Below are 26,806 nucleotides of genomic sequence, written 5' to 3'. Positions count from 1 at the left end.
GGGAATGCTTTGGATGGGGAAAGGAGGCGGCAAGGAAGGGCAAGAGATATTACACATCTGTGCCCCCCAATTCTACATTGAGCCTGCACCCACTCCTCATCCTAGTACAAGACCGATCTGCACAGTGAGAAAACAAATGTGATAATTTGGCATTTTGAAGGCTGCATGAAATCAATTGGTCTTTTTTGTGTTTGGACTTCAAACGAGGGAATTATCACATAGCACCATTAGAAGAGGTGCTGATGAACATGGAGTTTGTGATGTTTGGTTGCGGTACTAACATTACTTTGTCCAGTTTTAGTACCATTTCAGGTAAGCCACTTGTCATCCATCCGTTGATAACTATGATCTAGAATGTCAGAAAGCCATATATTGTCAGTGGTCTGATTAGTTTCAAGTTTAAAGAAGAGATTTAACCAGTGAATGGGTTTGGTATCTATGTTCAAAAGTAAGCAGAACAATACAACACTGAGCCTTGTGGTACTGCACATAGTTCTGTGCACAGATAGCCATGATTAAAAGCAAGGTAGGGTGATGTCCAACATAGCAACCACCGAGCTCAGTCTATAAAAAATAGTGTGGTGAACCAATGTGTCAATGGCAACTGAAATGTCCTGCATAACTGGTAAGGTTTTCTGATTTGAATTCAGATGCCAACAATCCAGCAAACTACTTGTCTGTGTCCCTTTCTACTGTAAAATCCTGAAATATGTGTTTTTCAATGAAATTACCAGATAACTCAAACAGACCCCGCATGGCCCTCTGGCGTTTTCAGCTGGCATGATACTGAAATGGCCTGACCCATGTCTCCATTTTCTTTACCACTATCAATCAACTTAAGCTCTCTGTGACCTCTTTGTAACCTAAAACCCTCTGGATCACTCCTTTCTCTTACTAACCCTCTCTAATTTTGGCATCAATAGCACTGCACTCGTCTAGATTGCTTCCTGCCTCTTTTGACACATTTTCCTAATCTTCTGCAATATTGAAAGCTCAATTCTCACCACCCCTCCTGGTGAGATTGTCAAATGTACAGTCATTGAACCATTTCTCCTGGCCTTCCTTTCTTGGTAAAGTCAACTTCCGATTGGGTTTTCCCACCAAACATTTAAAGGCAGTATATAGATCTTCTTTTATGTCCCTGCATTCACCTCTAAATTCTGCCGAAAGAGCTCTTACTGTCCCTCTGCAATCCATCACCATGGATGGCAATTTAATGTCTGATGCTGAACTCTGATACGAATTAAATCATGTACCTCCCTGCTCAGAATACCTCACAACCAATATCTTTCACTCCCTGTCCTCCTCAACCCCTCGAATAAGTCTGATAATGTTGTGGCCCTCCTCACTAACAATGCATCACCTCTACTGCTACTGCTGTAAGAAGAACTACCATCTACAAAAAAAGCAAATATTGCCATATCAATTGCTTTTGTCTCCTACAAAGCATTGCCATCTACTCTTGTACACCCCTGCACAATTGTCAAATTCTCTACTCTCCTCTGCTACAAACTCCTCAATCTTCACCCACCTTTACCTACCGCTTCCATTCTGGCTGGTTCTCTACCAACAACCAGTCACTGCACAAATGTCTACTTCTAGTCATCAAATCTATTCAGGGTCTATATCCACCTCCTACATGACTATATCTACTGTCTGCCACTCCCCACACTTTAATCTTATTGTCCCCTGGCCTCACTAAATGTCCACTTATTTTGACACCTTCTCACCTCAATCACTGAAACTCCTAACTAACTAGCCAATATCAATGCAGTAAATTTGAACTCAAGCCGGGTCTCCTTCATGCTAAAAGCACTACCACTGTATACCAGCACATTCACCAGTCAACCCATCTCCCTTGCCATTATTGTAACTGAACTGGCAATTCCTGTATATTTGCCCTGTCTTGCCCCTTGTCTGGCTGAAATATCATATATTTATGTTCTAACTCACCCACATCAACATGTTGCATTCTCGGTTTCACAACTTCCTTTTAAAGACATCTGATCGACCGACTGTCCTGGCTACTATTTGCACTCATGTATTAGTTTCCTGGTGAACCAGTGTGTTCCCTCCTTAAATAAAAGTAAATGGCATAGATACATTTCATGGCAAGTGTGGCAAATTCTGTGTTTCTGTAGCAGGCACAGCAGACGCCCCACAGAGATGCAATCACTAAAAAAGGCTGAAATGATCATGTCAAAGGGTGATGGGCGATGGGCAACCTGATAGCTTTTACAAGCATGTTACCCTTGTTCTCCTGCAATTTTGCTGCTGTAGCCAGAACATAAATACAGTACATTCCATTGCCTTCAGGAAGGCTGTGTGAGAGCTGGCGGCAGCATACACTGGAGAAAACAGCAATCACAAGGAGCTTTAACACAATGGTCTGCTCAGAACATGATGTGCTATGGTGATGTGTGCTTAACCGAAAGTCTTTGATCTCTTAGAGGTATAAGCTACATTTTGTTTCCCTCTTTATGTTTGTGTCTTATACAGGTTTTTTGTGCTGCATCAGGCACTAGAGATAAGTAAGAATATTTTTAAATTTTCTTTCCGGCTAATGCTGTGTATAATTTAGTCATGTAAATGGGTGTGAGGCATAGTTGGGCTTAGATTAATTTTTATCATATGTTTTTGTTTTTAAACATTCAGAATGGCCCTGCACTGGCATTGTTTCTTCCTAATCTAGGTATGATCATACTTACGTGGAGCTTTTGCATTATGCAATGACTTGATTGCTTACTTTTAATCCTATTACGTACTGTTCCTCATCCCAGAGCTAACTTTATGAGGCAACCTGTCTAAAGGATAGAATCCTTTTGATAAAAATTGCAAAACTAAAAGAAACTAATTCACCTTCAGGCCCCTCCCCTCATGTCAGGAGTATAAGACTAGGCCAACACACTAACACTACCTGCCATTCCAAGCAGTAATACATAGCAATATCTACCCTGCACAAGGAGGGAGGGTTCAAGGAATGGGACAAGGAAGAGTTGGACTGATGCAATGGGATCACCGGTAAATAATCTAGGCATTACCTCTGTTGTCCGTCTTCTTTGTCCCCGTCCTAACATTATGAGAGATCGGAAGCGTAACCGGATATTTCCAAGAAAAGAGCGGCAACATTTTGGTGCACAATTTACACCTTTATGGCAGTAAAGTACTTAATCATTAATACAAGCTATGACTGCAAACCAAAAGAATGGATGAGTTGGACCAAAATACAGTTTGTAGCCAGTGATGTACATGTCGCTATCCTACAAGTGGAACGACCTAGGGCCATAACTGAAGGGGAACCCTCAGCCACTAGTATGGTATGCCAATTGTGGTCCTTATCCACTAGCTTAAGGTCATGGTGGGGGGGTTTCCATACCAGACCAACAAACAAACAAAAAATAATCTCTCTGCACATAGGTTCAGTGGAGTATCAAAAGACCCGAAACACTACCGACATCCAAGGGTTTGCAAAGAGAGTGTACAAATTGGAGTCTGCCCCCAGGCTGGTCGAGATAGTATCCAGTGATATAATCACTGGAAAAAAACATTGAGTGTGCCTCTATATGTTTTTAAAGGCACTATCCAACGCTTTCTCCAAATATTCTAGGACTGGAGTTTGTTCATATAATTGTACCCATCATAAAGTAAGTTTGGAAGGGTGTTTCGTGCCTTTAGAAATAGTATTGTGTCACCTTTGATGTTTATACCAGCGATTATACCAGATCCTAGTGTAGGAAGAAGCCAGACACTACTAGAGTTGAACAGTGGTGAAGGGCTGGAGCATTTACCCCTCATGGTTGAACCTCAAGTTGGGAGAATTACAAATAGCAGCTCCCAGTTGGTCAAACTTTGTGGACAATGCTATAGCCACCAGGAAGAGCCAATTGTATGTGTGGATGGCAATGGGAATGGATTCTAGAATCTGGAAGGGCTCAGAGGTCAAGGGTATAAGAGCGAGGGGGAGGTCCCAGATGGGAAGGTGGATCTGATATGCTGCCAGGAAATTTCAAACCCCTTAAGGAGGAATAATGTCAAAAAGAGGGGATGAAGCAAATGGTTTCCAACTGTGCTCTTAGGGAAGAAACAGTGGGGTTGAGGGAAACACCCTGAAACAAAAACTCACATCCTGAATATGATTACAAGATGGCCACCTGCACCTTATAAAGAAGAACCTCCAGTTGTGGCCGTAAAAGGCAACTGAGGAGGGCCTATTGGAGCCCTGAATGGCGGCTGCAGAGAGACATCATTATTTTCCCGTCCTAGCCTCTCAAGTGGCAGGCTCTCAGATGCAGACACCTTGGTGTTGGCAGAGGGAGCACTGACCACCAGAGGGCCTTCCTCTGCAACCGGAGGGGCACAGGGGGCAATGATAATGATCAATGGCTTCTCCCACCTGACTTAGAGAAGAAGTTTTTAAATGAAGGGAAAGAGAGAGAAGACATAGAGATAGGCAAAGGGGTCAGGCTGAAAAGAAGACCTCCATTCACAGAGCTGCAGGGGAAATTGAGAAAAACTGAGGAAGGAGAATGTCCATCTGAGAGGTGATGATGTCCTCCAAAGGGGAGCCTACATGAGTGCAGACAAGTTAGAAGTGCAGGGAGTACTCCACCAACGAAGGGAAGTGGCAGCAGAGAGCATCAACCCTGGTTTTCAGGATCCCCTCAATATGCACTGAAAATAAAATGATCTTCTGTCCACTGCATCATGAGTGAAACCCCCTCCATAAAGGAGGAGGAGCACATCCGTCCTTGCTAGTGGATGCTTGGCAACCTTATTGTTTGTGCAAACAAGTACCGGACTCCCCTGTTGGTAAGGGGAAAGAGCATGGACAGCCGACCAAACTCACCAATAGCACTCTTCAGTTGACTGGTGATGGCTGAAGCTGGTATTGAGTAGTGATCCAGGGTGGCTCTGGCTCCCAACCATCTGGGCTGGTGACGATCATGAGGATGAGTTGATCAGAGGAGCCAGAAGGAAGTCTGAAATAAGACTGAAGTTAGCATCCACCATTCCATCCTTATGCAGAGGTTCACTCTCATGGGAGCCCATTGGGTGAAGTTGTGGGAGAAGGCTTCAAACTGAGATAGGATATGGCATATCAAGAGCTTGAAGTGGGACCTCAGCCAGAGAACAACAGAAAAATCAGCACCCAGATCCTTCTGAACAGTCAGTCAATGGATTTCAGGAGCTCCTTTGGTGCACCGGAGTAAGGAGAGTGTCATTCTCAGATTGCATGTTTTGGCAGGCGAGAATTACACTGTACCCTTGTCTGTGTTGAAAAGACCTCCCACAAACTACAGTATCTGGCTTGGAATAAAGGAAGGTGTATGGATGTTCAGGATCCAGCCAAATTATGGAAGAGTGGAAGAGACCAAAGCAGAGTCCGGTGTGGACTGATGTTTGGATGGAACAAGCCAATCATCCAGGTGAAGTTATAAACCTATTCCTTTCTTTTGGCAAATTCCCATAAGAGAGGGCAAGACCTTGAAGAAGACCCTGGGAGCCAAATTCAGCACAAACTAGAGCACCTGAAACAAGAACTGGATTCATTCCACTGTAAAACAGAGAATTTGTCAGTGAACTGAATCATCAGGGACACAGAAATACGCATCCTCCAATTTGACTAATGTGAGAAAGCTGCCTAGGACAAATATCGGACAGGTGGCAGGGAGGGTTATCCTACAGAGATCATAGCCATCAGAAAAATCTGATCCAGACAATCAGGAATTAATGGAGAAGCAAAGGCAATCCCAAAGGGGAAATGAAAGGGAATAACATAGGTCTCCAAACTGATAACAATCTATATCACAGAGTTCTGTTAACTGAACTGGACCAACAGGAGATTTCACCTGAACAAAACCTGAATCAGGCATCTCATGTACTACATTTGCCCCCTGCCCCAACCAGATATTACCCCTAATTTTAGTCCTCACAGCAGTTCTGCCAATAAAATTAAGGGATATGGAAAGTACTTTAAAATTAATAAATAAATGGAACTTTTATATCAACAAGATTAATAAGGTCTCTGATAAATCCTGGTTTTGAAGGCCTGTTGGGTGTGCTGTGTTAAACATAAGCATCAGCAACGGTTGTGTCAAATTGACATTTGTATAGTGAGGGTTGTTTATCCGACTTTTAATTTCAAACCTCATCTGGGATAAAGCCAATGGAATAACTTTTCAGCCTCTTCTTTTTTTATCACCCTACTCAGGAAACTATCCTCAATCATCATATCAAAATGCATGTCCAACAAGGCATGGGAAATCCCCATGATTACTCTACAAATGGATCAAGGGAACCATGGAAAGAGCCAAGCAAAGGCTAGGCCAAAAAGAGAAATGCATTTGGAAGTCTTCACTCATAGCCTCTAATTGGTGTGAACTACTTTACATGTTGAAGAAATCAATTGATTAGATGTACGGCAGTAACATAGACAGTAACACCAATTCAACATCAAACTAAGATTCTATAACCTGTGAGAAACCAAAGGGTGTCTAACTTACCAGACCACAGGGATCTCTCTCTGAGGAGGCCATGGAACAACCCGTTGCCTTTGCATCCAGGCCCTGGTAGTGGACCAGTGTGGGAGGATCACCTGGGTGGGGGGGGGGGCTTCAGGGAGTGGGGTGAGGCAACTGATGGTGAGACACAGTATTCCCCCTTTTCCTGTGCCCATACCCCATCCTATTTTTTAGGATTCTCTAATGTCCCAACTTCTACCACCTTTCTATACAAACACTGGGCCGAGGAATAGGGCGACTGATGGTAAAAAGGCTAACACTTACATATCTCATTGGACATGTCCCGCTAATCAGGTCAGGCAAATTCAGGCACTTGACTTTAATCACATACATCTGATAACCATTAGCTCCCCACACACGGATAAAAGGTGGAACATAGAGACACACTTTGAGCAAGGTGAAAGACGAGAAGGAGCAGATATTCCTGGGCGAAGGCGAACCCACTGTAGCAGGACGACCAATCGAGGGCCTAGAACAAAGGGTAGAGAAACCTTGAAGTTCCGTGCAAGAGGTTGTTGCCTCCGAGAAGCTATGAAGGAGAAGTGGCGAAAGCCAAATCGCAGACAAGAAAAAGACTGCATTGTGTTTCAAGGATGCCAGCGACCCTCCCGGGTGAACAACAGAGTCGGGGAGGCGAGTCCAACCCTGTGGTATCAACGTTGACTCGTGAATCAAAGCTGCAGAGTCAAGAATGGAACGCACATAACCGGTAGTTAGTGAAGGAAATGAAAGGCTGGTTTTTGTCAAGGAAAGATTTAAGCTGCAACAATGTATCTCACAATTGAAGGTTGCTCACATGCTGATGAGACGTGAAAGAAAGCAAATCAGTGATGAACTTTTAAGTTGCCGATAACTGTGAAAGCAGTGATACAGAGTGGTCCGTCGAAAGGAAGTAGCCACTTGAATATCTCTGCAAAATGTTTAATGTCTTGTTATAAAGCTGCAAAGTGAACAAACTCTGAAATGCGCAATGGTCAAGATTAACCCCGGCGAAAGGGGAAGTGAACTTTTGTGCTTGTGGTATGGAACTACCAAGACCAAGTCGAAGTGGTCCTGTTGATGTCTATAGTAAAAGCCTTGCACATTCAAAAGTCTTTGACATCAGAGAAAGGTCTAAGCCCGACTGAGGGAGACCTGGAATATGAAATAAGTTAGGGGAAGGGAACCTCTAACAAATGTGAATAAAGCTTGGGGAAAGGAACCCACTGGAAGGGCTGTGACTGCAAGGTGCGAGCCCTGCTGAGGGAGATCTATGTTGAATCAGGTACTTTTTGGTTGAAAGGTCTGAGCCCGGCTGAGAGAGACCTACGGGAACTATTGATGCCTTGAGAGGTCCGAGCCCGACCAATGGAGACCTGCTTGAACTTTTGTTGAACTGTGAAAGAGCCTTTGAAAAGCTTGAATAAGTGATTTTTACATGGAAGGCCAAGCAGGGCTCGACCAATGTTTTGAACTGCCTTTATTTTTTAGACAATGTGTGTCATCCTTTTTACGGGGGCCGCCTTACTGCATGCTGTCTAGCATGGGGAGGAGAGCTGACTCAGTGTAACACTCATCTGGTTTCCGCGGGGGCATTGGGGCACGGTGGAGCCCTCCTTTGGTCTGGCTCCTCAAAATCACCTTCCCCCACCAAGAGTGGTTGGACCTGTGGCTCAGGAGTTGGATGTTGCCCCTGTGTGAAGAGGAGAGGCAATGAGAACGGAGTGGGGACCCTGTGACTTCCCCCAGCCCTTTCGTGCCAGAATATGGTGGGCAAGCACTTTCCTGTAGACGGTCACCTGTAGTTTTGTAATGTTGAGCTAGCCGTCCTGCCTTTCCTAGCAGGGGCGCGTAGAACGGACCGAGTTAACTTCACTGGCCCGTGGGAAGGTTGATCCAGACCGGCTGCGACTAAAGGTAAGTCTTTAGTATGATAATAGTTCGGTCGGAATGACTGTATTCCGTCTAGCGGTAATTCTTGCAATGTCTCATGTATATATACGGCCGTGTAAGGGCGTATAAGTTCTAACGTGTTTGTTCTTTTCCCTCGTAGGTGCAGGCTGACGATGAAGAATAGTGTCTGGGCCTTCAATGAAGATTTGTGATGGCAAGAGGGCGTCTCCGGCTCCGATCGTGGTGGAATGTTGACTCAGAAGAAGACTCGACTCAGGCTGTAATGGAATGGAGGTAAGAAGAAGAGTTCAGCACAGACATGAACGAGTTGCAGGTAAGAGGCACTTTCAGCGAAGCAGCAGCTGAAGCGCTAGCGATGTGGCGGCTGACGACAGGTAAGATGCGTGCTCAGCGATGTAGCGGCTGACGACAGGTAAGATGCGTGCTCAGCGATGCAGCAGCTGGCGACTGGTAAGATGCGTGCTCAGCGATGTAGCGGCTGGCTACAGGTAAGAGGCGTGCTGAGCGATGTGGAGGCTGGTAGCAGATAAGATGCGTGCTCAGTGATGTAGAGGCTGGTAGCGATGGGACAAATGGCAGCAGGTAAGATGTGTCCGCAGCGATGGAGTAGCCGGAGAGAAGCCGCTTGCTGAGATGTGGCGTAAGACTGCTGGTAAGAAGCGTTCCCAGGAAATCTCGAAGATGAGGCTGTAATCCAGCGAGGCACAGGTAGGCACAGCAGAGAGCGTTACGCTGCTTGGAAACAGAATAACGCGAAGTGAGGGCACGTGGATGAGCTAGCCTTAAATAGGATGGTTCAGGCCCCTCCCATAGCTCCGCCTTGCAAACTCCACCTTGTCCTTCTTTGGGCCTGTAGCACATGCCTTCCAGTTCTGTTCCTTGGGCCACGCCCGGCCCAGTTGCACACGCCCTAGGCCTAGAGTGTGCAGAGCACACTTTAACATGAGCCTGGCGCCAGAGGCACCAGGACTGGGTCCAATGGGACCCTGGAAATGATGAAGGACTGGCCCCATGACACTCAGTTACCATGATCCATTATGTTGTAACACTGACTTTCCTTTGCATACACATTCTCCTTTTCACACATTCTGTATAGGAGATAGGGCAGGCATTAGGTTTTGTTAGTATAGGCCATTTTGATTTGACAAAGACTGACTAGGACTGCGTTTTGGTTATTTCCTGATGGTAGAGACTACTCCCATCATAGCTCTAGGGCAAAGTAGGAGATTTTCCAAACCCCAAGAATTTAATAAAGGTTTTGAGACTTGTAACTCTTGTGTCAGTATCATTCTTGTGATACCATGCCTCCCTTACAAACATTAAACATAGAGATGGGTGCAGGTAAAAATGTAATATCTATTGAAGACGGGGAAGAATGATGCATGTGGTAACGGCTCACAACTACAGAGATTGGAGGTTAAACTCCCACACAGAATATGAGAACAGGTCACTGAAAATCAAATTTTGAGGCAGCGTATGCCTAAGGAAAATACCCAAGATTTTAATAAAACCAATTTAGATTATATTTAGGAGGAAGAAACATCTCAAAATCCCAATTAATTGAAATGTCTTTCATTGAATGTGGTGGGATTAAAACCAAAAATAACAATAAAGATTGTAGACTTTATCTTTGAGTTTGACCTATTGTTGTTTCAGGAGACATGGGCATTACAGGCTCCCTCTCTTGAAGGGTGCTTTATATACGACATGATATTAAATTAAAGCCACTACAACAAAAGGGGAAGACATTCTGGAAGAGTAGAAACATATATTTCTACATCCCTTAATATTGACTGGGAATTGTTCAATCTAGATTCCTAAAATAGTCTATCCATGTGTACTCTCACAGCTACCCAGAATCTGTTGTATTTCATACATTTCTAATATCCAAACTGACCAGTGAAACTATATGGAGACCTCTTGGACTAATGGATTGATGACCATGAAGATCAGGCTTGGGGTATTACACGCCCAATTTTAAGTAACTCTGGTGTGCTCAATGGAAAAGGAGCTATGTGCAGTCAACAGTCTCACCCTGTGCAGTAAGTTAAAAAGTGGTTGTAAACCATCCTGAATGGGGTACACCACATAGAACAGATTCTGTAAACCACGTTCATCCTCAGTAGAGAGGCTCCCATACTGTGTAAATTCCCTACAAAATAAATGTCAAGAAATGTCATCACGTTCTTGTTTTAATAGGTAGTGCCCCACATTTTCCAGCTCATAGGAAATTCGGTATGCCACATCTAGAAGATAGAATTATTTGAACACCAGCAGTTTGACACATGGGTAAATACAAAGGCATCCCTGAAACAGGCAATACTGACACACTCAAAGATACCCTTCCTGATACTCCCACAGCTTATCTATCCTGGTGTTTATCTTTTAATGAGTGATATCAGTTAACTAGACAATGGGCGTCATTACGAATTTGGAGGTAGCCATGTCCTTAAAATGGGCATGGCTACTGCCAAACTCGGGTCCGATACCGGGTCCCGCGAAAGGGGAATAACTGGGCCATTCCAACCTTTGCGGGCCCGGTAATTTCCCTTGCGCGGACCCGGTGCTGGTATGTCCCCTTTCCCATTTGAGCCCCCATAGGGCTCAATGGAAATGAGGAAGGGTGGTAGCAGTGCTACCGTTCATAACGGTACCGTTGCTACCATCCTGTTCTGCTCGCGGGTGCCGCTCTGCACGCCTTGTTTGACCAGGCGTGCAGAGCGGCAAACGCGAGCAGAACTCGTAATGTGGCGGCAAGGTAACAATGGCGCCGGTAGCACTACCGGCGTCGTTGTTGCCTTACCACCACAGTTATAATGAGGCCCAATGATTTCATATTTTACATATACATTCTGTAGGAGGGATATTGCAAAGCTGGGACCAGAGAATGTTATTTATCCACTACGCTCTCATGAAATAGAGAAACAAATGCATATATTAATTTTCTTCCCAGCTTACTACACTATACATACCTAGTTTAAAAGAAAGGAATATAGTAAATTGTTTACCAGCTTTTATGCACCTCCTATTAAAGGAAATACAATATCATGGGCACTCAAAGCATATTTAAGAATGGCCTTGCATATAAGAAATACATTATTAAAATGTGCTGAGAACGATGATCATGAAGATATTTCATAGCAAAGATACTAATGATAAGAATAAACCATCTCTTTGTACATTTTAATCATTGCTTGATTGTCTCCTTTCATCTTATTTTCCTCTATTTAGTAGTGAAATAATAGATCCATTGTATTTTTTTATGTGATTGCTAATTGTAAGTTTTTTATGAATGTGTGTATGTGCATTCAAAATAATCTAAATTAAATTAAACAAACCATCAGGATGATGGGCCTGAGAATCTTCACAAACACATTCACTCTCTTTACATCTATTATGGGTCTCCATGCTCCTGATGGCTTCCTTACCAGTAAGAGAATAGAATAATACCCATCTCCTGTTGCTGCTGGGGAACTGGGACTACAGCTCCCTTGGAATTCCACTCCTGGGTTCCTTCCTGCACGGCTGTTCACTTCTTTGGATCTCTAATCTAAGGGTTAACAACCCAGCATTAAACTGTGGTTGCGGAGGAAACCTGTATGAATTAAACAGCCAATGCTATATCCCAGATGTAGGCGTCAGATACCGCCTTGTTCCAGATGGGTGTAGAAGTCTTGTACATGCCCCGCCCCAAACCTCAATTTCCAGATATTTGCATGTGGAAGAAGCAGGTGCTTCCAGAATTAAGAAAAGCATAAGTGCCGAGGTGGTTTTCTTCCTGGCTACCAGCCACTTGAAGGCATTTCTCCCCTGGCATTGAGGCTTCTGGATGGTTGCATTGAACATATGGACTAGTAGCTGTCGACACCTCTACAGGGGGTGAGGGCTTATGTCTGATGGCAGTGGACAGCTTGTTCCCATCCTTCGCCTCTTTAACCACTTCCCAAATCTTGGGACTCTTCCAAACTTTCAACCTGAAGTATCATCTTGCAGTGACCTCTGAAACATTCTTGAGATTGATGAGCCAGAAGAGATCTTGCCAGATATCCAAAATGCCAGCAGAGTCTGATCCTTCCGAGTCTGATCCCTCCCTCCACCAAGAGGGATTGGGTTGTGAACCCCAATTATGTGGTTGATCTACGAGCAAAACTGTCAGCACAGTAGCCTACTTTGACGGGACCAATGATTCTCTTGTTCACACGAGTGAGCAGCACCCTTAGTGGCCACAGAAATATGTCCTACAAAACACAGAGTCAGGGAACACATTTTGAAAGTATTGGAAAATTTGGCACCAAAACCCTGTACCGGGAATAGCCCAAAAGATGCCTTCCTCTTCAGGCTTCTTAAACGCCCTGTTAATGATGTTCCCCATGCTCTGCAAGAAGAGCCAACCTGTATGGGGAGTGGTGAAGTAATGACTGAAGGCTTCCTGCTCTACCTCCCCTAATCGCAGGGTAGCAACATCATTAGATGAGAAGTGACTTTGTCCACAATCTCCATTTTAAGAAACACGCTCATCATATCCCACTTGGGGGCCCCAAGAGCACTTGTGGCTTTACATCTGTGGGAAAAGGGGCAGCAGCAGTGGGAGTGGTTAAAGAAGAGCATGTCTGGCATTAAAATCTGGATTTACTATCGTGGAAATATGTGCCTTTAACTACCTGGTAGATAGGTCAATAGAGACTGAAGCGTGTGCAGTAGGGAAGAAGAGGGCATTGGAGACACTGAGGAAATAGGGAACTCCATGGGCACTGAAAGGAGGAATTGGACTCTTCATCTGGCGGGCCCTTCTCCTTGTTCTCCTACAATCCCTACTCTTGTGCCCTCTTCTGGAGCAGAAACTGGAATGCCAGCTTCTACCTATTCATTACCCTGAAAAGAGCTTATAATTCAGGCCAGGAACGAGAGATAAGCAGTCAACCACTTCATGTGCTGGAGCCACCACCATTGAAAACCAATCATTATCTTTGTTATGATATGATATATGATATGATATGGTATTTGTAACGCGCCTATACACAAGTGTTTCAAGGCGCGACGAGGCAGGGAGGGAGGGAACCAAGGGGAAGACAGACAAACGATCCTACTAGGCCAGGTGTCATTCAGATCGGGCAAGTGCAGAGGTAAGGGGAAAAGGAGAAAGTGCAGGGGGGGAGGTGGGGGGGAAAGTGCAGTACACGGTAAGTAGCGTAATAAAATAATAAATAATAAATAAAAGGGCCAGCTGGTGGCAAGTGCGAGGTAAGTGCAGAGCAAGTGCTAGGAAGGGGGCTGTAGGGATACAGTGACAGTCCCAAAGTGCAGGGGGAGCCAGGGAGGCAGTGCAAGTGGAGAGTGGCTGGGCCCTGGACCGAGGTCGCTGAGAGTGGCCAAGATGCAGGTTTAGTGCAGAATTTCAGTGGGGAGTTAAGCAGGTTTAGCAGGGGAGAGGGAGAGAGAAGGCAGAAGCGAAGAGGAAGGTTTTGAGCTGCTTCCGGAACCGGAGATGGTTCTCCTCAAGTTTCAGGGAGGCAGGAAGGCTGTTCCAGAGGGAAGCAGTAGATCCCCTCTTGATAGGTGGAGCCAGCAGGTGCTCCACAAATGTAAGTGTCCATGGGAAGTGAAACAGCCTGTATTCAGCAGAGGTGTGGGGATAGACTAACACAAAATAGGTCACTGGGCTCCCTTAGCAGAACCATCAGAAAGCAGGCCACATGGTTCCTGCAGCCCACCATTTTCTGAGCAGGGCTAGGTCAAGTTTAATCACAGAGCTTCTGCACAATCTGAATGTCAGAGAACAGGTTTAGCCAATGCAAGCAACTATGCAAACAGGTATGGACCGACAGAGAGGGGAAAGAAAAAAGAAACTGCTAGAATACTTACCAACAGGGTACCCACCTTGAATCAGGACAGGAAAAATATTTTTCCAGGTATTGGTGGGTTGGCCTACCCTTATACGTCTTCCCAGAGAGGAGAGGCCTAAAGGCCATCTAGTTTATTTTCCTTTTTTATTGAGGTGCATTTAGTGATGCAGAATGCCTCATAACTGGGACGAGGAAGAGGGACAAAGTGGAAGTCAATGCTTGTGGGCCAAACTTTAAGGAGGAAAGAAAAAACATATTGCTACTCTGTATGCCATTTGAATGACAAAGGATCCTTACAAGCCTTCCAGACTTCAGGGGTTGCAATGGAGATGGAACTATGTTATTGTAAAGGAAGCAACAGGTTTGTTTGAGCATTTAAAGCATTTCAGATATTCCTGTAGGGGTATATTTGTCATCATAGAAGGCCAAAGGCCTCTAATGTTTAAAAGAAGGAATTAATAAATAGGGTGTCATTATTTATCATGCAATCGGTCACCAGCATGCAAGAACCTGACTATGGAGTACAATATATACTGAGTAAACGTAATGTTGTGGCTGATATTTTGGCAAGAAAGCCGACTGATGACGAACAAGATGTTGAAGAAGAGGATAAAAAGCATATATAAGAAATTAGTAATGGTGTAGGTAGTAAAATGGAATCAAGCAGCAGGACAGGATAGTGTTTCAAAATAAGCTGTTAATATGTTTTTACCTGACTGGTGGAGGTGCCATGAAGAGTGAGATAAGACCTTTGTTCAAAGTTTAAAAAATAACTGGCATTTGAGGAGAATACCTTGCACAAGTGGGGAAAAACAAACTTTTGTTATGTGTAAGGGACATTATTTTACATTTCTGTAATGAGTGCATGCAAAAACGTAAGGAAAGTGTATGTTTCCATTTCTGTTCACCAGGCATATAACTGGAGGTTGAAGTGATGGTGAAACAGTGGCAAACAATGTTCAGCAATCCATGCATTCCTCAAGGTGCATACTCACACAATGCAACCTTTGGACTTGACAAAGATCTCTTGGAAGTAAGTGTATTTTGGTATATTATGTTCAGTATGTGATAGTGAGTAGTGTGGTAAATCTGTGCTGATCCTAACAGGCTTAATTCATTTTTCAGAACGTTTTGGCAGCAAGTTACTACCAGTTAACAGCATGCAACACAATTTCTGTAAGCAGCCCTACAGATAAGGAGTGTATCGACCACTTTTACTCCATAGAAATTGTCATATACTCCCAAAAAATAAATATAGGGAGTAGAAATACTCCCAACAAAAAATAGGGAAAAGACATGTCGAATCGTGCACCCCTGTTTTCACCCTCACAGTTCCATGCATATGTTTAAACCGGCAGTGCATGTAGTGCCACAGGAATAAACTACTATTATAACTGCCTGATTGGAAGAAGTAAACATATATCTTTTAATGTGCATGAATAACTAAGTGCAAAGAAATACATTAATGTTTTTCAGTTAAAACATGTTTACTCTCATTGGGAATTGGACCTACATTTTAACTTCCTAAAGAATCATTTTACTCCCAACCTTGAAAAATTAGGGGTAAAATACTCCCACTTCCAAATCTAATCTGGAGCACTGTCTGTAAAACAGAGACCTTTCTGAATAACAAAAGAGTAAGTCAGAAAAAGTAATCTATAAGTCATCCTTGGTGTAACAGAATAATCTTCACAACATAATGGTGTTTCAGGTGATCTAATGTGAACAGTAAAATATGGAGAAAAGGGATGATTGAGAAAATGTGTTCTATTTTTGCAATTGAATGCGTCAAAATCTGCTGTGATGCAGTCTTGGAACCAATTTAGTGAAAAGGGAGCAGGAGGACAAACCAATGAGTGTGTCCAGGTTGGTTGGAGATGGTAAGATGAATAGAGTGGTGTTATGTAGATCTGAGGAACATTGGAGAGGAAAAGAAAACCAGGATGAAAGAAAGATGATAACGTTTGTGTTAATTTATCAGTTTAAAAAAAGAGACTAGGTGAGGAAAAGCAATATAAGTTATCTAACACAATAATATTCAAAGGTCATGGATTTTAGATACATTTTTATGGAGATGAATGATACAACAAAAGTGGCAATGGTCAGATGTGGAGGAGTCATACTCTGCAGGTGGGCAAAAGAAACATAGCGGAAGTGTTGGAATGTTATCAAATAGTTGCACATGTCCTATTTAATCTTATTCTGGTTATTTTTATTTGACCGAGCAGTTCAAAGGTAGGTGTGTTACAATCCTTTCAACAATCATTACATTTTAAGGTACTGTTATCGTCAATATTCTAGAGTGTTACATTTCCATGCAAATGACAAATGGTAACTGTATTTTAGAATATATATATATAGAGTGAAGGCAATGACATATTTTAATCCATTTACTTGCAATATGTTTATACTTATCCCATTTTTGATAATAGCCAATTAAAGAATTACTAGAAGAGGAAAATGGTCCCCCTTTGACCGATACAATACCCTTGCAAATAAGTCCACAGATCACAACAGTCTGCTATGTCAGACTTGGAGCGGCATATTAAGTGGAGGTCAAGGTTACCGGACATTTCGTCGAAATAAAATGGTCGACAGGACATTTCGTCGAAACCATTTGGTCGAAAGACAAATGGGCACATTTTTTTTTTGTTGTTATTTTCCCTAAAGTAAACCCTAAAAAAATATGTATATAAATAAAAAAAAAATTCGACCATTTGGTTTTCGACCAAATTCCGTCGACGAAATGTCCGGACACCGAGGTCAAAACTACACAGTACGGCAAGGTGTCAAAAATGTGATTTATATACATACACCAATAATAAACAGGATCCAAAATGGAGCAAAACTCCCTTAATATTAAAATATTCAGTGTGCACACACGATTATGTGAAGATTGGGGAGAATGTTCTCATAGTGTATGCTTGACACAACCCCCCTCCCACACACACCAACAATTTCAATGAGACAGGGTTTGTGTACAATTAGACACGTTAATGTCAATGAGAACTGGTATGGCAAACATACCTTTGAATAAAAACACATAGATCCATTACAATATTGCCATTTTCCCTGAAAATAACAGTTTTGATAATCTGATTCTTAAAACGTAGTGGGGAGTGGCAAGGAACCTTTAGAGTCAGCCAGAAGTTTGGACGGGTTTTTTAGTGCTCTCAGCAAACAGTCATCAAGTAATTTTAATATAAGACAAGTGAAAACTGAAGCAAAAAAAATGCAGTTTTAAACAAATAAAAAACACTTAGGCTGATTATTTTGAACACTATAAATCATGTGTTTACAAGTTCAAACCTTTTTAAAGAAAACCTCTTTACAATTTGGTTTTGCACGGAGGCATTATTTTAGTTATACTGGAAGACACAGCTATTGAAACATCCATAACATAGTGTTTTATGCTTTTGTGATCACGTTTAAGTGATTTTTGAAGTCAGCTTGACAGTGATCTATTCAATGGAGGTTTTCTACCAGTATTGCACAACCTTATTGTAGAAAAGTGAATGTATCATGCTTACCATAGGCTGTAGTTGTGTACCAGGCATTATAGCATTTGCTAACTGCATTTGTTGTGCCAGCATGGCCATGTTCTTCTGCTGAATCAAGTTATTCCGTCCATTTATCTCCAGCTGCGTTTTTAAGTGTGGCGGTGGATGAAGATATTTGCAGTTTTCCCTTGAGCAGCGACCCTGAATGAATGATAATAGGCAATGTTAAAATAATCTCATTGCAAACACTCTTTATGACTTGACACAGATTATACTATAACGCGCTTAATACCAGAGATCGGCTTCTAAGCACAGAATCAGTATTCAAACCTGTGCTGAGCTGCATTGTCTTGCTTCCAAGACAAACGTGTTGCCCCTGAGCTGTCCCACCTCATCAGGTTGACAATGAACATTATTTTTATTTTTTTATTAGCAAAATAAAATGTTGTTGATAGCAGTGAAACAAATTCAGCTATCTGAAAGGCAAAACCTAAACAGAGCAAAAGTATGAATATAAGCAAATTTGAGACAAAAGCACAAAAACGGCTTGATTATTTGAGAACCAATCAGATTGAATTTCACAGTGTGTTCTAATACTAGAGTTTTCGTTTTACTATTGTCATATATACATGGGCTCCCTTTGACAGAGGTTGAGGTGGATGCATTTACCTTGCATGATGACATGGGGTTGCGGGGGCGGAGGGTGGTGGGGGACGTGGGTCCTCCAAGTTGCAGTGATACTCACACAAATCTTAGTTGTTGGTCCGGCTTTCCGGACTGCCAGAAAAGTGGACACTCAAGGTGGTTACCATTTTTTATTAACAGTTAAACCTGCACAATTCACACTAGTACCATCTCATTTGGATTGTATCTCATTTTCAAGGACTTTTATAAAGCCATCTCATCATCTCATATTGTAAAGGCACACATTTCTATTGTATTGCATTAAAGCAATTTCAGGGATTTCATCCTTTACATACATTTAATGTACAAACATGTAGTATTATGATAAGAATAGGTTAGGGCAACATGAATATTGGCCATATGTAGGAATTCAGGAAAATATAATGCAATGCAATTAAGAGCAGTATGAATTTAGTTTCCTTTTATTAGGAGTACCCAATCAATAACAGTATAACATATAGAGCTGTGCACCACTACTGTGGCTCACAGTGAAAGATTACGATGGGATAATTGCAAAATGCAACATGCAGCAATGGTTTAAACATTTCAACAAATGGTGTATTGATTTGCAATAAGGAGATTTTGAGCTTAAATAAGAGAAAAGGGAAGGGAACGTTTTTGAAAACAATGTGTAATTCTCAGTGGATAATGTCATTTAAAGATATGTGAGAATCAAAAAACATGTATTCATATTTACTATGTATACACTCATATTTAGTGTATAAGATACTAAGTGGAGGAAGTACAACATAAAAGCGGTTTTGAATAGCTGTCCATCATACAATATAGAAGGAGACTAAATACGTAAAATGTTGTGTATAAAAAGTTAAGCCCACATGAAGCTCACACCTATAATCTTCACTACAGATTAGCAGTGGTGTGAAACACGTGTAGGCTGGTTAGTTTTTGTTGAGTTTACAAATCGGAATAGGAGATTTTTCCAAGCCAGTAATTGATTGTGAAATAATGAATGGTGATGTACTGTTTAAGTTTACAAACTGGGAGATTATGCTTTGTTAAGGTATAACCTGTTAATGTAACAACATTTGCTAACAAAGTTAGGTTCTTGAGATATTGTTTTGACCTCTGCATTAGTTATATTACCATAGGCATGCAACGCTTGGATACATTTTATCTTCGGGGAGGTAGTGACTGAGTTGAATTATTGTTCATTGATTATTTTTTTTGAAGTCTTTTGACTATTAAAGTAACAGGCGCATGTTCCTCTGTCTCTGGAATTCCATTTTTCAGAATGTGAATTTGTGACTAAGAATATGTTGGTTATGTTTTTTGTTTGGACAGTGTTTTGCAGCCTATGTAAAATGTTTCAGTATAGGAGCTGCATATATGACCTTAGCGCACTTGATCTCCAATTACAGCTACCTTTTCTAGTTATTGTATGTATAACAATAGAACTAGGCTGTTTTCACTGTCCACCCAACTATGCATTTAGAGGCGTTTAGATTCATGCCGTATGGCATGCCTGAGGATTACCACATATCATAATGTCCGTCTCCTTATAAGGTTGAATTCCTCCAAATAAATTCTCCAGTTCTTCCCCCTGAATGTATTGATGGAAAAATTGTAAACCCTCTTTACAGGATCTTAAACACGAGGCAGGGAAGAAAATGTATGCATGGTTGTGACAGATTTACAACATTTTGGGAGCTCCAGTAATGGATTCTGCCATGAAAGTCAGATCTTCTAACCAGTCGGACTTTCAGACAAGCTGCCCTTATTGGGGCTGTGCCAAGATGTGCCTGCCAACCATCAGGTGCATTATTGAACTTACCAACAACCATATACTAGACACCGCCTTTATATCTACTACTGTGAGTGAGTAATGTGCATGCCAGCAGCATGTCTCGCTGAAATGGGGCTTCACTTTTAGAAAGTGTCAAAGTGGTAGAAGTCTACAAATTGAAAGGAACATTCAAGTCCATGATGCTCACCAAAGAAGTTCTAGCTGTCATGTCTAGAAGTCAAGTTATTGAGATTCCTGCAGTTGCTTCAGAGTAATACAAATGAGAATAACGTTGAAAGTGAGCAAGCAGTTTTACATGTATATAATTGTATGAGCCCATACGTCAGGTTAATATCTTAAGTTAAACCATGTCTGGTTATGACTGCTGGGATTATAAAATTATGCAGCCACAAGCAACTGATGTAATTGTATTATCAGCTTGGTTACTTGCGATCTTCCTGGTGAGGGCCCCTGTGTATTCACTGCATTGAACAGAGCTACATCCAAATCAATCTACATGGGTTTACCCACAGCTGGGGCTTCCAAACTTCCTGTCTGTGCCCCTCCTCAATCCCTGCAGACAAAGCACTGTGGGGATGATATCCCAAGGAGAAGGACTCTTGTTACATCAGTAAGTATTGGACTCTTACAGAACACGGTGCTATCCTAAGAGGCGATGGAGGTATACTATTCATGTTACGCCTTGTTTCATATTTATGATTGAGATCACTGTTGTGTAGTAGAAGTGTGGGGCTGATTAGGCACTTTAGTCGCTATTCATCCCTGCCCTTCCGACAGAGCAGTAGTATTGTTGCCACAATGTAGAGGCCGAAGCAGTGTTAAAAAGTGGGCATGTCTTTTGCCCACCTTCTCAGCCCTTTTACAATGTAATGCAGGAAAGGGTTGAATATGCCCTTTTCGTGCATCGTTAAAAATAGTAGCGAAGTATTTTGATCTGTTCCTGTCCACATTCACAGTATGATGGTGGAAAATATTGCAAAAAAATGAAAATAAGACATGCAGACATTTTTTTTTTTAAACTAGCTCATGTAGAAACAGAAACCCACTTATTTTAACACCAACCTGGTTAATTCCTGGAAATCAGGTTATTTTTAAGACTTTTAGGAAGTTTAGAAGTGTGTACTTATGAAAATGCCATAAATTGATGAGGTGAAGGAGAGGTCTGAATCAACTAATACTCTATGATCCTTTACTGACTGTGCCAGGGAACAGCCCACTCCAGGTACATGATGCGAGTTGCATGGTCTAGTGTTTGTTATAAAAAGATATTATTTTCCCCTAAATTTGCATAGCCAGACTTTGCCAATGTTGCTTCTTTATTAGCTAAACAACTCAGGGGTGGTTGGGACAGGGGCTGCTTTTGGCAAACACAAGCCAACATGTGCAGTGCCATTTGTGATAGTTGTATGCAGCTTGGTTTTAACTTGTACTCAGGCACTTATTGTGTTACTTTTTTTTATATTAACATAGAACTGCAAGTCACACATTCCACAGAAATACAGAATTAGAGGAGCCTCTCCCACATTACACAAGGCACGTTGATGGCAATGATTACATTGGAACAAATCATATACTTTTAGGAAAAGTGTTGTCTCCCTTTGTACAATGGTTAAATGCAGGCTGAGTTCTATAATTTTGCAATATTAAGATCACAGTGCTAATAAAGCAGAGATCTCAATCTGTCCCGTGAGAGGAAAGTGTTTGCTGTCGATTCCTTAGTTTTATCTTTGCATTCTGGGACTTGTAGTCCTGCATATATAATTGGAAAATCAAAGGTGCACGTGTCAGAATGCAAAGGAAACCTGCAGTACTGAACGGGATATACACACCTCAAATGGGATATCTAGAGATATCTGTCTTATCAGCAGATCAATACATTGATACTGTGTCAAAAGAAGCATTTCCAGTAGTGCAGCGCTGGCATTGACCTTAGCAGGGAAGATTAATACCTGAGAACAAGTTATGAGTTATGCCCCAAACATATGGACGGCTAGCTGGTGGGAGCTAGTGGGAAAGCCCCAGAAATATGGACGGCTAGCTGGTGGGAGCTAAGCGGAAAGCTTATTTGGACACTAATAACCAGCTATAGTGTACACCACAGGAGTGTCTGCTGTGTACAAGTGACTGGTAACCAGCAACAAACAGGATGGTTATTGTGCAAATCTCTATGTATCACAGTGTGCATTTGCGGGACTCGGGAAGCAGTACACGGCGTCCAAACTCCTTGTCAAATCATTCCGAAAACTACCTAAATAAAAGTGGTGATCTGCTACATGAGAAATACAGAATAATTTAGCAATCTGTTGAAGTGTTGTTCAGCATACCTGCATGTGTGAAAGGGAGGGGTAGCCTGTTTTCCATATATATATACTAACAGTTACACTACAGAACAGTTTTTACCTTTATGCACTGCTTCTGCTTCTGTGGGAAGCTGACTGGCAACACGGGCACCCTTGTACTGAGGCAAGACACTGGAGGTCATTACGACCCAGGCGTTAAGGGTTAACGCCGTCGTTAACCCTTAACGCCTGATTCCAATTTTAACGGCTGCTTTTAGCAGGTGTTAAAATCCATGGCGCTAAACCGCCTTGGTGCTAATTACGGCACCGTAATTTACGGTGCTGTAATTAGCGACTTCCCCACTCCCATTATGCCCTATGGGGCAAAAATGGGAATGGGGAAGGGTAAATGGGAAATGGGGATTTACCGCCCCACTCACCTTGGAATGGGGCGGTAAATCCACCATCCACCATGGTGTAAACGTAGTTTACACCATGGTGGTAAAGTTGGTGTACTTACCGCCTGGGTCGTAATGACCTCCACTGTCTAGTAAGACTTGAGAAGGCTGCTGTCCTCACTAAATTCACCTGGTGGAGAATATGGGGTAAGGGTTCCTTGGAGGCGTTTTATAAAATGTATCAAGTTAATCCTAATGCAGACTACAGGGCAATCCTCTAGGTCTTTGTGCTAAACATTTAGATCAGCTTAAATGAAAACACACTATTTACTAGATGTATAAGTGCCTTACAAGTGCACAATACATAAATAAATAAAATAATGACATCCCAAATTGGGCCCCAAGGAAAATAACATGCAAAGCACATTTTGTGTATATCGAGTTTAGGATGAGATTGAAAAATATGTTCACTGATGTCATTGGTACTCTTTGTTGGAATGGGTCTGTGTGATAAGTGGTATCGTTTGCTCATTTATAAAAGCAGAATTGGAAGATATTTTAAACAAATGAAATAAAAATATCTCATGAGAAAGAAGGATGACGTGAATAACTGATAAACTCTCAAAATTGGGTTTATTTGAACTCATTTTGTTCAAATCAATGCTTGCAAATCACACATGCACTTTTGTGGCGAGCGCTATTGATCAGTTGATAAAAGTATGAATAATCTAAGGCGCAAAATGCAGGTGATACATATCCTTCCATTTTCTTTGACAATCCTCATGTGTACATCATTATTTTAGTCAATGGTAATGAAAAGTGCACTCCAATGCATACATAACACTGCAATGTATACTATTTTAAAGTATGGCTTCCGAGAATAAAAACACACAAATAAAAAAAAAGTTAGCTCTGCAGTGGACATAGGGTTAAGCTTTGGTCACTAAGCTGGAACCAGCCTACAGTTTGTAAGATCCAGTCTGAGGTTTGGCTAATACACCTTTTATCCGTCTGTGTTCAACAAGGTCTGTATTAGGAACCGCTATTATTTCAATGCTTAAAAGCGTGAAGAAGAAGGCATGAAGCACCATATAAAAAAGCCTGATTTCATCATTTCCGTGAGTGGAGAGTGTTTGTATTTGCCATTTCAACACACTACAAAACCTACACTTGGCATATCTTTGCACCCCTACTTTGAAGGATACCGTTTTTAAGAGCACCTCTTGAAGTATGCAGCATGGGCAGTACAGAGTATTTTCATGCTGCAAGGATGTCAATGCATGGCTATATTACCCTATGTAATTGGAGGAAAGAAGCGACCCTAAAGGGATAAAATGGGCAGTAGATATGTTCGTGTTCATTTTCAAAAGTGGTCAGCTGGGGCCAGAGAGGAATCTGGCTGAGTTTAGCAATACCTTTGTAGGTGAATGACCCAAAACCTGAACGAAAAAAAAAAAAACAATTACAAATAGTATCAGACGTCCCGTAGAACCAAACTAAGACAGAGCTCGCACCACCCAAAGGAGTTCCATCTTTGAAAGTGGAAAACCACACATTAACAAAACTATGCATAATAAAGATTGCAACATGATCCCACACTCCCCATTGGCTAATGCCTATATACAAATCTAATTGCCCCTATTGTCCATTACCCTATTGGACACACATTATCTAAAACACATTCACCTACATGCATGACCTACTACATCATCACTACAAAACTCAGGAGTTGATTGACAACCAGGTACATTGTTGGCATAATACATTTCTTTACCGAGTAAATATTCCGAACCATCACGTGATGTGCAAACGTCCCTTGGAGCATGATCAAAATGTGAACAGCAAGGTCAACTCTGCTTGGATAATACAATGGGCGTCCTCATTATACCAGACACAGTGGCATGCACAGACAGCTCCCTGCCCTTGTGGATAAAGGTATTGGAATCACCTCTGCTCCTCATGTCCCAAATCATGGTAGTGTCCAAGTACATCTTCCCTTTATCTCTCTTGGAACGGTGCCCATAAATTATGTTATCCGGGGACCACTCTTATGGTTAAATTTCACGTATTTATTGATCCCTAGAGTGCAGCGCCTGTAGTTCAAATAGGATGAATGCTCTTCTGTTAGAAAATAATAATAATATGCATCTTTCTTAGCCCAAAGCTAATTCCTTTTTGCATTCCAAATCCTGTTATTTTAGTAATATTCAAAATTGGGTCGCATTTGTCAGTCATCGAGTAAAAACAAAACGGATATGTGTTCATGGCTTCCTCTGTCAGTCATTAAAAAAAAAACTGGATCATGCAGAGGGCATGTTTTAGCGCCTGGCTTCACCAACAAAAATAGGTTAAATAACATTAAGGACAGGTCCTCCCATTCCGTGAAGTAAGAAAGGCTATTCCAATATGGTTCCATTTTCTTAACTATCTGCTATGTAAAGACTGACTGCAGTAAGCAGAGGTTAGTTATACAATGAGTCATACTGTTCAGCCCTTCCACTTTGTTAAACGCACGAAAGGTACCCTTTAAAGGTTGTGCAAATAGGTGACCATTTCTGGGACCGAGGGTAAGTGGATTCTGTGTTTAAGGCCTCAAACACAAGTCACCATCCGTGAACTGGAGAAAAGAGCTTGTAAAAATAGAACCCCATGCCCTGCTCACATGAATTCAACCTTCAAAAGGGGCATCCCCACCCTTCCTCCCTGGACCTAACATTCCTTTCCCAGCTCCTCCGAGCTCTGCAGCTGCACTCAACTATTATCGGCACAGCGTGTCTGCCTTTGGTCTTGGCAGCATAACTTCTCTCTGGGGGATGCAAGGGGGTCTCATCTCTGGATCAACTGGACAAAGCCGCAGCTCCACGTTAGGCCTGTTTCTCGTACTTTCACAATTGCATCCTGTAACATGCCCTAAAATCCAACATGGTGGAACTATTGCTAAATAGACCTCGCCTTTACGGCAATCTATCACACCTACCTATCTCCGTCAGCTACCTGCTAGCACATTTCTTGAACCATAACATTGTATCGCCCCGTCTTTAACCTATGCCACCGCAAAATGAATACATTGTTGTTCTTTCTGTATTGCTATATGGCCCTTCTAATATGTGTCAAAGCAAACTACAACTGGATACAAGCGCATTCTGCCGCGCCCAAAGAAAACTGCCAGCACTAGACCACCTGCTAATATGCTTTGCGCAGCCAAAATCTCTTTGCATACCTGGAATATTGCACTTGCATCCCAAAACCTTCAATACCTGTTTAAGATTATGTAAATAATCGTATGACATATTTTTGGGAATTGATTAAATTTATGTTTGCCCAATAGAATCATGGTTCATAATGCAAAATGGTAAATATATAGGTAGGAATAGTTTCATCAGGGGTGCCAGCCAATGAGCATCTCAGAATGCTAGGCTAAATCACCTGGTAGAAGCCTATATTCCAGGACATGTGATTGCTGCTCACTGTGTGCCGACACACTCCTTCACCCCCCCTTCCTACACTTCCTTACATGCTGGCCAGTAGCTACACTTCTTTCCCTTTCCCCAAGAGGCTGCCAAGGGTAGTGATAAAGTTTTCTCTCTCTCGAGCTCCTGTTGTGTCTCCATGACAGCAATATTACCTTGGTCTGGCACCACAGCACACTCATCCATGAAGAGGATGATCTTTTTTTTGCTCCACAAAAACTTTAGCCACCCAGAAAAATAAAATGTGTGTGAATAGCAATAAGCCCTGAGTTATGGGGCAGGTGTGGGCCTTAACAGACTAAGGGGCTCCTTATGAGTACAGTGATGCAGGAAAAAACAGTGGTAATGCAGTGATAACTCCATTACCACTGCATTAATGCTGCATTACCACACCACCATACTACAACTTTGGTGGTCAGAGGACCTGTGGCAAAATGCTTGAGGTAATCCTCC

General features: G+C 42.2%; 1 protein-coding gene across 9 annotated transcripts in view; it reads right to left on the bottom strand.

Annotated features, from left to right (window-relative positions):
• The window catches only part of MBNL1 (muscleblind like splicing regulator 1), a 634,043-nt gene that overhangs the window by 254,524 nt on the left and 352,713 nt on the right, over positions 1–26,806 (bottom strand). For all 9 annotated transcript variants that reach the window (XM_069618398.1, XM_069618400.1, XM_069618401.1 and 6 more), the window contains one exon: positions 17,788–17,958. In XM_069618398.1, coding sequence (XP_069474499.1) covers positions 17,788–17,958 — 171 coding nt within the window. The remainder of the gene's footprint in view (positions 1–17,787; positions 17,959–26,806) is intronic.

This window comes from Ambystoma mexicanum, chromosome 10 (genome assembly GCF_040938575.1).
Source record: "Ambystoma mexicanum isolate Mex_15411 chromosome 10, UKY_AmexF1_1, whole genome shotgun sequence".
NCBI lineage: Eukaryota > Metazoa > Chordata > Amphibia > Caudata > Ambystomatidae > Ambystoma > Ambystoma mexicanum.
The sequence above is the reverse complement of the archived record's forward strand: the minus strand, read 5'-3'. Positions and strand labels throughout refer to the sequence as shown.